This window comes from Zootoca vivipara, chromosome 3 (assembly GCF_963506605.1).
Source record: "Zootoca vivipara chromosome 3, rZooViv1.1, whole genome shotgun sequence".
NCBI classification, from domain to species: Eukaryota; Metazoa; Chordata; class Lepidosauria; order Squamata; family Lacertidae; genus Zootoca; species Zootoca vivipara.
Genome location: NC_083278.1, coordinates 87,131,401 through 87,145,510, shown reverse-complemented (window position 1 = coordinate 87,145,510; position 14,110 = coordinate 87,131,401). Strand labels below are relative to the sequence as shown.

General features: G+C 41.2%; 1 protein-coding gene across 3 annotated transcripts in view; it reads right to left on the bottom strand.

Moving 5' to 3' along the window:
• Positions 1–315: 315 nt before the first annotated feature.
• CLIP4 (CAP-Gly domain containing linker protein family member 4) overlaps positions 316–14,110 on the bottom strand; it is a 36,393-nt gene continuing 22,598 nt past the window's right edge. For all 3 annotated transcript variants that reach the window (XM_035111491.2, XM_060272957.1, XM_035111493.2), the window contains 8 exons: positions 13,838–13,975; positions 11,024–11,110; positions 8,966–9,106; positions 7,420–7,554; positions 5,359–5,482; positions 4,785–4,849; positions 4,008–4,080; positions 316–3,119 (listed from right to left, as the gene is read on the bottom strand). In XM_035111491.2, coding sequence (XP_034967382.1) covers positions 2,798–3,119; positions 4,008–4,080; positions 4,785–4,849; positions 5,359–5,482; positions 7,420–7,554; positions 8,966–9,106; positions 11,024–11,110; positions 13,838–13,975 — 1,085 coding nt within the window. In that variant the 3' untranslated portion in view covers positions 316–2,797. The remainder of the gene's footprint in view (positions 3,120–4,007; positions 4,081–4,784; positions 4,850–5,358; positions 5,483–7,419; positions 7,555–8,965; positions 9,107–11,023; positions 11,111–13,837; positions 13,976–14,110) is intronic.

The following is a 14,110-nucleotide window of genomic DNA, read 5'->3' as shown; positions in this document are numbered from 1 at the left end:
GAAAGTTAATTATGAGGGAGACCACACCTCACTAGGGATGGCATTCCACAAACAGGAGCTGCCACTGAGAGGGCCCTGTCAACACCAGCCCTACATTATATTGGCACTGGGTTACTGGGTTAATAAAGTAGTTACCTTTTCTATATTCAGTTCATTTTATCCCTTGGTGACTATGCATGGCCTATTGGTATATTCACTTCCTTTCTAATATACAGCAGAACTCTGCAAGCAGTCCTTCTGCAAGCAGTCCTTCTTAGTTTGGGCAGACATGATCTTAAGACACACCTGCAAGAGCAAACAGGAAAAATGAGGAAGTTCATATTAGCGCAAGAATTTATCTTTCAATGGTACCAATGTTTTCCTTGTAAGTCACAATCCTTAAAGAAGAGGAGGGCAAAAGGAAGATACCATCCGACCAATACATAGGGAATGCACAAAATATTTTTATGTTCAAAATCAGCATGTCTGTAGAGTACATCAATATCTTACAAACATAAAAGGTGTTTAAAACATCTGCTTTGTTATATTACAGCTGCTGCTTTCTATCCTAAATGCATAATGTGCAAGTTAACATTATAAGAAAGCGATTCAAAAAAAGGATACTCGGTCAGTGATAGCTCAGTTTTCTTAAAAGCAACGGGCATCGTTAAAACCAAACGACCATTAACAGCACTTTCATTTAAAAATACATTTTAAACACCCAAGGAAACAGATGTCAGACATGGCAAGATTCAGTGCATCAAGGTGCATCTGGATCCTCAAATGCATTTCTGCAGTTTTTAGATGGCTTTTAATTAAGAACAAGTTTATAATCACAGTTTACAACCATTGCCCTTAGTTTAAAAATACCCATTAGCTATAAAAAGCAATATTGCGGCTTTGGCGTGCTTAATGCAGATCAGGGGGAAATTGTTCTAGCAATGTTTAAAAATATTATCTATACACTTTTATAGACAGCTAGAATGTAGTTTTACTTTTGAGTGCAATTTGACAAGATACCTTGGCCAGGATTCAACTAATGAGTCCCACTACTGGAAGGCTGTGCAAGGACTGCTGTTAGCACAAGGGAGGCAGTTACCATAACACTACATCGAATTCTTCCCCTTATTTTCAAGGATGAAGCCACTTAGTGACTTCTGTGGCTTTTAAATTATCTGAATCCATTTAATAATGGTTAAAATATGCCATAACAATGCATTATATAGTTTGTAACAATACCATTTATAAATTTATAATCACTCAATTATTTAAAGAGAAGCATAGTACAGTAAAATAATCATGTTTCAAAAGTGTTTTTTTTAAAAAGGTACATCATGCTTCTAGGCAACAATGTAGCAACTACATTATATGAAAATGGCAAGAGCTTCAACACCTAGCACTGTGACAAGCTTTTCCTAAGGTTGGCGTCTACAGTGATACAGAATTCTTTATTGCACATGGGATATTTAGGATTCAAGTACCGAAATATAGGTCTCTCTTAAATGTTCTGCCCAGAGCCAGGAACTGGTGGCCTGCGGGCGAGATGGTCAACTGCCACATGGCCTAACTCAGCCTGCAGTGGCTTGGCATATTAAGGCAAGCTAAAGGTTCCAGGTCAACCAGGTGACGGTTCTAAAGGAAGAGGAAACTTGAACCTGCAACAAACATGGAATCTCCCATAGGCTTTCTACCAGCTTCTCCTCCCTGAAGGTAGTCGTCATCAGACTAAACTGGGGTGTTTTAACCAAGGTTAAGAACACTGTCAAAAACCAGAAGGGAGAAAGGCTCCCTAATCACCTGCCCATGCCAAGAGTGGGCATGTTTCCTGGAGGAGGGGGTGGTGCAAATCCATGCACACATTACCTTAAACCCAATACTGCTACCTCACCTTAAAATGACCCGTTGGCCAATCTGATTGCTGGCTGTAGAGCTTTGCTGAAGGGCATTTGATGCATGCAAAACGTTGCAGTGTTACAGGCTTCAGTCTTGACTAACAAAATAATTTCTCCAGAACTTGAGTGGGGAAACTCTTCAGAGAGGAGAAATAAAAGTGCATTAATACTTGTTCCAATGGCATTTTTGGAAAGTGCTTCTGGCATGTTGCTGCCTTTAAAATACACACGCATGTCCATTATACAGTATATCTATATATACTGTAACAAAAAGTGCTTTTACTATTTACCTGAAAATATTTGTGCTGCTTTATTCATTTTCCCCTTCCTTCTATTCAGGCTGTTTCTGTATGTAGCATGGAAGGAGCACATTTTTTTCTCTTTTCAACTGCTTGCTTTGTGCTTGGAGGATCTGTCTGGATAATAAGCTACCAGTCTCACAACATTTTCCCCCTAAATACTGTCACTTCCCTCCCTCTTTATTGCTATTTTTTTCCAGAAAAAGTGAAGACTGTTTAGCAGGTTGACAAATCCTGCTGCTTGTTTAACAAGCTCTGCGATCTCAAGTCACTTTACAGCTTCATTAGAATGTGGGATGGAAACATCATTTGTAAAGCAGCAAAGCATGTCAACATGGAGCCAGATAGAAAACAGCAGATTATTCAAATAACAGGACTGCTCAACCCCAAGTTGTTTTTTTAATATATAAGCAGCTTTCAGGTGAGGACCATTCCGTAGGGGAAGCTATTAAGATTTCATTCCTCAAGAGTCATAATGCAACTCCATTCTGGCTAGAGCTGTGCAAGTGTTATACAAAAGCAGTTTTAGGACTTTGGGTAAGGCAGAACTTCATGCAGGCGATAGCAGGATTGTCTTTTGTGCTTTATTTCTTATGCCCTCATCTCAAGAGCTAGAAGAGTTTGCCTTCAGCAGGTATCATCCACAAGTTTTGCACCGTTGATCCCTCGGTAAGTGACTCGGCTCGGCCGCACCAAGACTCCATAATTTGGCTTGCAAGTGAAGTACCGCTTGTCACCCACAGAGCCGTCATTCTTGCCTTTGGCACTTCGGAGTTCCAGGCCAAGCCAGATGCCTGGAGCAAAGTCTGTGGGCCCAATGTAGCGAATGATGCCCATCTCACTGGAGCTGCTCAGCAGGACCTGGGAGCCCTCGTGAAGCTTGACGGGGCCCTCGGCGCTGGCCGTAGTGGTGCTGCTCCAGCTGCGTCGCAGGGAAGCGTTTTTTGACCTGGGCAGAAAAAAGTAGGCAACAGGTGGACCATTTGTTAGATGCACAATATACTAAGATTGCATATGCACACAGAGGAAATCTGCCACCGACTTACTAAGATAAAGACTTCAGGGCCTCCTGATATGGACCAGATTGCTTCTGATCTGGCAATGGCAGTAAAACATGCCTTCAGTTAAAGGCCATGAAACATACTCATCATCAACCCAAGAGAAAAGCCTGAATATCCTTGTACCACAAGGTCAACAAGCTCTACAAAAGGATAAGATGGTGAAGTTTTCCTACCAATGCAAATAGCAGCTCCAAAAGGGTTGCAGCATGGGAAGAAAGGGTAAGAGTCTCCTCTTTGCCTGCTGCGATCCCAATAATTATTAACCCACCCCACCTACCATTTTCATTTTTAAAAGCATGTGTTATATGCAAAAACACATTTGATGTCCTGTCCAGTTTGGTCCTGAGCCAGCTCCTGTTAAAAGGTAGTGGGAAAATTGGTGTGTGTCCGTGTCCGCTGGAGCGTTTTAGCCTAGCTATTGAGCTGGCAAGGAATGTGCACAATAATTCTCAGAAATGGGATCCTGGCCCGGGGCTATTTCTTTACCATTCTGATTTCAGTTATTAATTCTAAAATGTACAGCCAGCTTTTTCTGACAGCCATCACTGTGCAGGAACAAGACTTGCAGGCAAGCAAAAGAGAACCACTGCCTTTAAGACTTCCTATAACCATTCGAGATTAGTGTTGGGAGTTATGCAACAATATCAAAATGACTCCAGTGAACACAGTAGCCATACTTCTGGGTGAACATGCATGCCTCCAGAGAAAAAAAGAGAGTTGAATTCATCTAATCATAGCAGACAACACATGCATTCCCTTTTCTAAGAGCCACTCACTTGACAAAGGAGTTTCTCCTGTTTAATTCCTTTTGGGAAGACGCAGAGGTTGTGCTAAAACTTCGTCGGAAACCTGAACGTGATAAGAAAAACAAACTTCAATTTAGTCTAGTAAGTGGCAAACATATATAAATTTCCAAGCCTATTTCCCCTCATATATCCATAGAGCACACAAAGGTCTTTCACCTTTTCTCAACACTCATTTATTCAGTTCCTTTTTTACAGTACTGTTTTCTCAGGCTCCATTCAGCTGTGATCTGTCCCACTGAAAGTAATGGACACTGCACAGCATTGCTGAGCTGCGTCTAGAATGACTAGCTCAAAATCTCGCCAAGTCAGCCCCACAGCCTGGGATTTAGGAAACAAGTCCACAAACAAAGGCAACTTAACACAGCAGTAAAATCACACAACAGGTAGGCAAGGTTATGCCCATATTTCACTGAAAAAGATCATAGAATTTTGGAGTTGGAAAGGATCCTAAGGACCACCTAGTCCAACCACGTGCAATCACACTACAATGTTCTGAGAACTGAGCAGGAATATTGAAAATAATAAAACGCCTTTTAAGATATCATTTTGTGTTTGTTTCAAAAAGGAGGGGTTACAGACTTTAAAGAAAAAGAAGGCGAAATGGGAGGGAAGAGAGAAATGGAAAAAGCTCCTGCCTTTAGGCCTTCCCATTTCACTCTCACTCCCACCATCCCCAAGTAGCTACAGTTGCTGCAATTTGCACAGGTAATATGAAGCAATGAAATCAGGTACTTGTCAAATTCTTACCAGGGAGAGAATGATTCATTTTACTTGATGAAACATCTGTGAGGGAGTCTAGCGATCCCACTAGCCTGCAAATGAAATAATATATTTAACACTTCTCTCTCTCAAGGCGTCGAAGAAGAAAAAGAAAAAGAACAGTCCAATTCTTATTTAGTGTCATTCCTCCCTTTGTTCCATTCCCTGCTCTGGAAATTTAGAATGCACTGCCAAAGTCTCCTTTCATTCCTTCTGCTACGATCGTGCCACTCTTCTATGCTTCTCCCCATCAGCTTCCAGCTCATTCTCTTTCCACTTCACAATCTCCAGGACACACCACCTGCTGTAATTCAACTTCCTATTTCCTCTGGCCTGTGTGCTCTCACAAATCTCCTTTGCATTTACAGGTATGTTGTTTTGCCTTCTAAAGACAGATTGGCTCCCTTCAGCCAATCTAGTCAAAGAACAGAGACGATCTATAATTTGGCAGCAGACCTGTGTTGGCACTCCTCTGTGTTTCCCTCCAAATGGATGAAAGTAATCTGGGTCAAACTGTAAAGCCAACCCCATTTTGTCCTGCTGTCATGAACTCCGCACTTACCTCTGCACTCTCGATGGTGGTGCAAAGACACCATATCTGGGGAGGCAGCTGAAGTACTGCATGCCTGCAACTGAACCATCATTCTTGCCATGAGGTTTGTCCAGTTCTATTCCACACCAAACACCTGCAAAACCAGATGTTTTAAGAGAGTCACGGGTAGGGCAAAGATGCACTCTTTCCAGTTTTGCTGTTATCTACCTGTATGCCACAGGAGCATTGTGCTCTTGGCAAATTTAAATCTACAATTAGCAAATAAGAAGAAGGAACTGAGAGCAGAGAAAAAAGAACGCCTCTTAAATAGATCAGCTTGAAGAAGCTATCAAGATGAATAAGCATTCTCTCCAAATGTTGCTTCAACTTTTGAAGTAGCACTTAATCTCATTCCTCTGTATAAAGATTTTAGGAATGCAAGGAAAGCAGGGAAGGAGAGGCTTCTAGAGTGTTGTGCATCCAAGTAAGACAGTGCAATAAAGCTTTTAGAACTGTGGGCCTCTAAATTTACAAGGTCAAGGTTGCCTTCTTCAGTCCTGATCCAAAAGTGTGCAAGCCATACTTTGAACTGCTGCTGCTTTCATTCACTTGTCTTCCAAGATACAAGAACCTTCTAGTGTGCACTGTAAGAAGCAAATAAATTGTCTGATGGAGCTTTCTTGAAAAGTTATTTCCTCGCAGGGCACCAAGAAAGTCATCAGACAGCAACACTTTCATTTAAACACTAGTCTGTGTTACATTTGCTAATTCTGAAGAAAGTTCCATAATGCCCTATTTCTCATGCTATCCAACTCCATTAAGACTCAACATTAAAATTCAAGTCATTTGGCGCTTAGGGTGCCATTTTAAGGGCAATGCTAATTACAAGCTGAAGCAGCCAGAACTCCATCATGCATTTAAAAGGCTCAGCTGGGGAAGAGTTGTTTTCTTCCTGCCTTCAAAAGAAATAGCGACAGATTCTTTGCCAGTTTATCAGCAGCAACACTTATGCAACAAAATATGCCTTGGCTCACTACTGAAAGCTGTCATCTGAAGTAAGATGCTACAGGGAGGAGTTTTTCTGCAAAAGAGCAAGCTTTCCCTGAGGTCAAAACACACATCAGAGGTTTTCTGAGATATATTCCTCCCTCCCCAGCCACCCATCTCATTTATTTTAACAGAATAAGCACCATACTTGTAGTAAAGTCTCACACACCAAAATAAACACTATACCTATAATCCCGGTGTCAAATAGTGGTGCTATTTGGATAATTGTGGCCGCAATGCACTTTTTACTGTTTTCAATTCTGAATGAACTATAAATGCCACCCCCCTGAATCCAAGCAAGTTCAGGGTGATAGTTGGGGTATGTGTGTGTGCAGAGCAGTGCACAGAGGCAAAGTTTAACAGCCCCTGAATGCCCCGTGGACAAGTAAAATGTGTTCCGTTTTTAGGGTCGCATACAATAGTTAATGAGCTTTGCACCATCTGTTGACTGGTAGTTCAGCTTGGAAATATCCAAAACAGGAAGTGCAGATCACTTATGCTTCCTGCTCCTTGCATACTAAGGCACAGTTTTGAAATGACTCAGATTATTTATCTGCAAGCCCTATACACTTGACTGAGAGGGCTGAACAAATGCAGATGAATTTGTGTGTGTAGTTATTAGAGGTCACACTTCTTCAGCAAAAAAATGAAATCTTTGGTTTTTATGCTGGCTGATACTTTTATGATGCCAACACAACTGCTTTTGAAAGGACACATAGCTTAGCAATGCTTTGCACGCAGATGGTTCCAGGTTCAAATCCCAACTTCAACTCTGGCATCTCTGTTTACAAGAATCTGCTTTAAGATTTTATTTTACATGGATTGTTCACTTTATTTGTTTTGAATTGGTATTTTATAGTACTTAACTAGCATTTTGCATTGTTTCTTACTGGAAGCTATAATGTGAATTCTTCTGAAAAATGAAACCCAGGAAACAAATTAAATGCTTTATTTTATCTGACAAAAGTTTTAGCTTCAGTCACAGATCTAAAATACACTAGGCAATCCTAGCTCTGCCCTAAATGTTCACAGCAGAAAGCTTACCTGGTGCAAACTTAGTTGTCCCATAAAATCTAACTATTCCAGTTCTCTGTCCTACCACCAGTACTCTGTCTCCAATCTGAATCTCCCCTTCATCAAAAGGATTTCTTCTTGAAGATGGAAAAGTGTTGTTTCCTCCTGTTCAACCAGATTTAAGGAAATGGAGAAGATATTTGAATAATGTAAGAGAAAAGGATCATTAATATTTATTCGTATATTGAACCAATATGGTTGGTGCCTCAAATAAAACTAAAGATCTCAGCAGCAAGTCCAGAGAGCTAATCAAATAGGCCTATGCGGTCTTCAGGCTAGGTTAAAATACACAAATTATATGGACTCAAGATGGGCATACCCAAAAAGTTTTAGAAACTAAGAACTAGGAGCAAAATTGCAGCAGGCTCTGCTCCCATTTGCAATGGGAAATTCACTTCCTTCTTTCACTTGTGGGTTTAATTCATGAAGTCACAAAAAGCTAGCATCTTGGAAAAAGGGAGTTTCTAAATTAATTTTAGTATAATACAGGGGAAGACTTAATAATAATTTTGAAAGCTACATGGAGTACTCACGGCCAAGTATAGACATTACTTCAAATCAAGAAGATGATGCATTTTTTTTCTCCTGCAGGGTGAGTTCAGCTTCCCACTGCAAATGACAGATGCACTTGCTTTGGATTTTTAATTAATAGACAGCCAAACATATGCATGTTTACTTAGAAATAAGTCCCACTGAATTAAATGGGGCTTACTCTCAAGTGTGCATTTCCCCCTCACACTCAGTGGCTGAGCTAGGCTGTCTACCTTTCTAACCAACTGTTTAAAATCCCACATATATATGGGTATTGAAAAGTTCATTCAGCACTTTCTATTATAGGAAATCAAGCCAGTGTTTCTAAAAGTTTAAAAACTATTCCAGGGATAGTTGTGAGAGGCAGTTCTTACTGACACAGATGCTAGCCAATCAGTGCTGTGTACAGCTGCTTTCTTCTGACACATGATAGAGGTGGCTTCCCCTAGGCTGAATGCTGGAGAGAGCTCTATATCTGACCTAAACACTGCAGGTCCACTTCCACAGCAGCTTCACTTCTCATTTTTAGGCATGTCTATACACACACACCTTAAGGACTGTATGAAATGTGTTAGCCTACTCAAATAAGTACTATAGAAAGTCACATCATAGTAGTTTTATGGGTGGGAAGTATCTGAGTATCCCAGAGCTATGAAAACACATACAGGTAGGGACACGGCCTCTCCTACCACCACGTGATAATGCATGAACAGGAGAGGCAGTTTCCACATTAGGAAGATCTGGCCACAACAGGACCTGTTCATGCTGTCCACAAGGTGGCAGTTACCAAAATGGTTAATTCAGCCTTGTAATCCCACCCATACTCCAACAACAAAAAACTCATCTAGAAGTCTGCAGATGACTTGTTTTTATCTTAATAGCTGCAGAAAGAAAAGCCCAGATTTACACTTAAGGGAAATGGACCTCTTAGTGCCACCACTGTCTTCACATTACTATTTAAAAAGCAACTACAGAGAAAGCATACCTTTTGTTGCAGCAGAATGGCTTTTCAAGTCTTCCTTCTTATTTTTCCTTGTGGTATTCCACTTCTTTGAGCAATTCTGCTTGCTGTCTAAAGATGTAGTGGAAGAGGAAGAGCTGTTGGATCCAAGGGAAGTTGCTTTTTCTAAACAAAATAGAAGAAACCAAAGAATTATTCAGACACACAAAATAAAGAAAAAGATGCATACAAGACAGGAGCTGTCAAGTTCTCCCTTTTTAAAAGGGAAATTCCCTTATGCTGAATAGGCTTCCTTGTGAGAAAAGGGAAAACCTGACAGATATGCGAGATGTCAAAGATGTCATTCCCTCAAGTAAGAGAAGAAAAGAAAAGAAACCATATGCATAAAGCTAACTTTTCATGATGGACACCACTTAACAGTCTTTCAAACCCACTTTAATATTGTGTAATACTTGTAAGCAGGGAGCATAATTGTAAAAATAATGCCGCCTCAAGTAATAAAAGACATCAGCCTTTTGCTTTTGATAGCCAATCTATTAAATCTTTGATGAGAAACAGGGAGTGTGACATTTTGCGGGTGAATTATGAAGTGCGTGGATTAGTGCCTACTGCATGCTATTATGCACCGTATTAATATTAAAATCCAGTCTATAAAATAAGATTGGGAGGTAAATCACTTTCATTTCAATTTGTGAAATCTTGATGTTCAAGCTGCCTAAAGAGATTTATCTCTAGCTTCTCTCTTCACATAGCATCCTCTGCTGCCCTATTCTAAGCAGAAGAGTGTGTGTCAAGATCTTGACCCTTGGTGTATCCCAACCACGAAACTGGATATATTGGCAACAGAGCTGGATTGGGCGAAGATATCGCTCTGCTCAGATCTCCCACCTAAGCTGGCCTCCCACCGGCCAGGACAAGCATCACTCCATCAGTGCTGCCTCCCCCTCCACCTACCAAACCTGCAAGCAGGAGTGCTGCTGGTGGGATGCTAGCAGGTCAGCCGCTGGAAGGCCCCTGAAATGGGCTGCTCCAGATGCACAGAAGGACTGATCCAGCCTGGTCTGAGTCTGACTCCAAGCCTGTCTCACTGCTTATCATACGAAGGCATCAGATCCGATCACTGCACCAGCTCCAGGATGGCATAGCCCCCAACATCTTTGACTCCACCCATCACATGCTGCAGGGCTGCAGGTGCAACAGTGGAGCTACTGCTCTGCAAAGCCACAGCAGCGGAGGGGAGGATGTTGGTTTTACCTGTATTAGAAACTGTGAGAGTTGGGGGGGGCAGCTGCATGTACTAAGCTTTAACATGGACCTGTATCATTGCGGGATGACATTACAAAGAGCTCCTACAGCATGTTACAATGTATGACCTTACCGTTTCCATGGCTATCATATGGGGGGGGGGAGCCCTTGAATTTTGCAAGATTGCCATAAGCACATCTTCATTATAAAAATCCCCTTCCGGCCAATAACAATGAGACTCCCATGTTATGGAATGCAACTGATTAAAGTGGCAATGCAGTCTGTGGGATGCAACATCTAGAGATGCGACCTGGAAGGGACTGAGCATCTAAAGAGCTGAGCTCTTCCACCTAGTTCTGCTCTATTCTATTCCATACACCCCATACATGCACCACATTCCTCCTTGTTAGGGTTTATCCACACTTACTTTTTGACCCGCTCTTTCCAGGCAGAACAGGCTCCCCACCCCACCCCTGCCAGAGCTTTCTCTGTGAAAACTCACTCTTCAAAGCAGAATCGGAGCAAATGTCAATTCGGGGGTTTGCACAGACTGACGTTTACTCTGATTTTGAGGTTTATTTTGGAAAAGGTCCAGAGTGAAGGGGGGAGGCCACTTGGACATGGAAGTTTAAATTGCAGGCCGTGCCTAGAAAGAGTAGAGGAAAGGTAAGTGTGGATAAGCCCTTAGTGAAGTGACCACAGGGCTTTATGGAGCCAGAATACAGGCACAAAGTAGTTTTAAGTGGCATAGTTCTACACTCTTTGGGAGAGACTGTTATGGGATTTCTCTTAAGTCATGCCAAGTACAGAAGCCAAAAACATCTAAAGAATGCATACCTTCTTTACCAGGTGGAGTTTTCATTCCTTCTTTGCTGCCCAAATATGTGGAATCTGGGGTGCTGTCTTTTTTCAATGCAGATAAGCCTGTGAGTCAAACCAGATAAATGAAACCATCGTAGTCTAGTAATGGTTCTTCTACCTTCCAAAGAGCAAACAGGCAACAGGACAAGATCACCTAAAAAAACCACCTACTTCTACAAAATTTGTGAGTCGTATCAAGAGATTTCCCTCATCCTTTTACACCAATGAATAAAACATGAATACCAAGTCTTATTTCCCCCACAAGAAGACAAAATGCTGAAAATCTCAGTAGTACAGCTTATGCCTTGAATGGATGAGAGGATTCCCAAGTTTATTCCCAGTTAAGTGATCTCAGGCATCAGACTTTGAGAAAACCTCTGATGGAAACTCAGAAGGCATCGACTCAAATGGCACTGCACCAGAGGGAGAAGAGGCACTTTTCTATGGGAAGAAGTAGTGCCTATTTTTGGCAGTGGGCTATTAGGCTACTAGAAACTATTTTGTGGGCCAGATGTGGACTGTGGGCTCAGCAGCCCTGATTTAAACAATAGCAATCTGAACAAACATGAATATTCAGAACTAAGGTGACTTTCTTGTTTCTCGCCCCCTTTCAGCACAGGATTGAAAAAAGTACTTAATTGCTATTAATTTATTAGTTTCTTTATCACCCATCAATAGGGTTACAGAACTTCTTTAAAATGCTATGCATGTGCAAATATCACACATGATACCTGAGCAACATCAACCTGCTGGAAAGGATGTGGGGAGACTGGATATTACATACATATATGGTGGTTTTGCAAATCTCTTTGCCCATTTTGGGTTTTGGCATTTAAAGAATTCAGTTTAATATCAAAACAGACCTACAACCCTGTCCTCAACTTGCTTTACTTAGAATAAAGCACCTGTCTACTCCACCAATTGCTCATAAAGAACTTTTAGCATTCCTCCTCACGTCAGCATGTATGGAAATAGCCATGCAAGGGCACACTGCCTTGGGCTTGAACATGGAAGCAAGGTACCTCCAGAGCATGGACAGCAACCCTGGCTGAAAAGCTGACACGCCAGACTCGTGAGACCAAAGGATGTGAAAATACCCCAAAACAGCATGACTACTATTTATTAAATCACAAAGGTATTCTAATCACAGGTTTCTCATATTGCATAAAGTTATGCCCCCAGATTTATTTGTACTAGCACCAACAACTTTTGAAGCCCTCAAAACTAGAGTTTAAAATACATTTACCTATAGAAGTATTTTACAATAGAATCAGTTGTTTTCCTAAGAGAATAGCCTATGTCAGAACAGTAGCATCCCGCATAAACAATGCATGGAAAATAATAATCAGCCTTAGTAATGTTCCATGGGTCTTCTATTCCACATTGATAGACATGCCACTAATATCAGAGAACAGAAGTCTGCAGCTGATTTTTCTGGCCAAAACATAAAGGGCAGAACTTTATTATTTATCAACTAAATGCATATCTATTGGCTTAATCTTGGCTGCTGAGCTGCTTTTTGTACTAATTCATGAATGTACTCTATTATTAGATGTTTATCAGACCAGCCTCAATAAGACTAGCACGACTAGCAATAACAAACATGTTTACAAATCAATTTATGAATACTTTTCTGGGAGGAAATATGATAAAACAGCCATTACTCAGAGAATTTAAATTTAAAATTTAACCCAATGCCCCAAACCATGTCATTCCTTTTAAAAAGAGTATCAACAGGAAAAAACAGTATTTTTAAAAGCTACAGTTAGTTGTCACATCTATTAGAACTATCTCTCTCACCAGTGGCTCCATTGAGTCAAAGGAAGGTGGGGGACAGTTTCCCCATTAAGCAAAACAACAACAAAAACCCCACCTCCTGAGGGCTGGACAGGCTTAACTATTAGAGTCCTAGAGCCAAAGCCTTTGTAAGAGGGGACAGGTTTTATGGCAATATGAAAGGACAGTGTTGAACAGGTGGTGAGAGGTTGAGGAATCCACAATTTAAATGTAAATTCTTTTAAAATCTGCACCACTAACAGAATATCAAAACAGAACAGGGTGTACAGAACCGTATGAGAAGGATGGGATCCTAGCTCAGTGAGTGGAGCACACCAACTGAGTCCATGGCAACTCCAAGACTCCTACCTGGAACAATGGAAGGCCACTGATAGTGCAGACAGTACTAGGCCACGTGGCCAAACATTTGACTTGGTAAAAGACAGCTGTCTACATTCTATGAGGACATGATCTATAAAGGATTTCACAGCTCACAACCAAGAGCCAACCACAACAAAAGATGCTGCTGGCACTTCAGGGGAGGAGTCACAATTCCTGCCTTCTCAAATCCACAGAGGCCAGTGCAGCTGCATCTCCTCCTCATCTGCAAGGCCTGTTTGCTCCAGCAGGTGGGGGGCTAGGGCTGACTCCTCCCTCAGCACAGGTACATCAACGGGCTGGCAGGTTTAACAAAGGAAAGTGTAACTAGATTTCAAGGTGGTTTCCAATAGTAAAACAAGTACTGTACTGTACCACAATACATACACTCAAAACAACAACATGTGGAAAAGAGGTTAAAAACCATCCTGGGAAAGCAAGTTTATGCCTGATCTGACCTAAACCTACCAAATATTATACAATTTCTTATTATTTACCCTCTAACACAACACAGCACTTGCCTACAAACAATGGGTTGTGATTTTGGACCAAAAAAGAGGCCATCTTCCTCACATGTTCTTTGGCTATATGGGCATTTGGCTTCAATTTGAAAAACAATTGGGCTATCATGCTTACCTGAATTCACTTTGGATGTTATGTGCGTTACATCAATTTTCTTAGACTTGACAGCAGGCGAAGGTCGTGAGGAAGAAACCTTTGCATTCTTTTTGTGTTCTGAAGCTTTACTTATTTTAGAGAGAGGTGCAAAGATACCTGGGCAGAGAAGACACACAAGAGAAATAAAAGCTATTAATTGCAGAGCTCAGCTACTCCTTGATAACCTTATTCAAGTATTTATGACTGTTCAAGTATTTAAATAACTGCCAAGTACCTGACACTTTTGTAGTC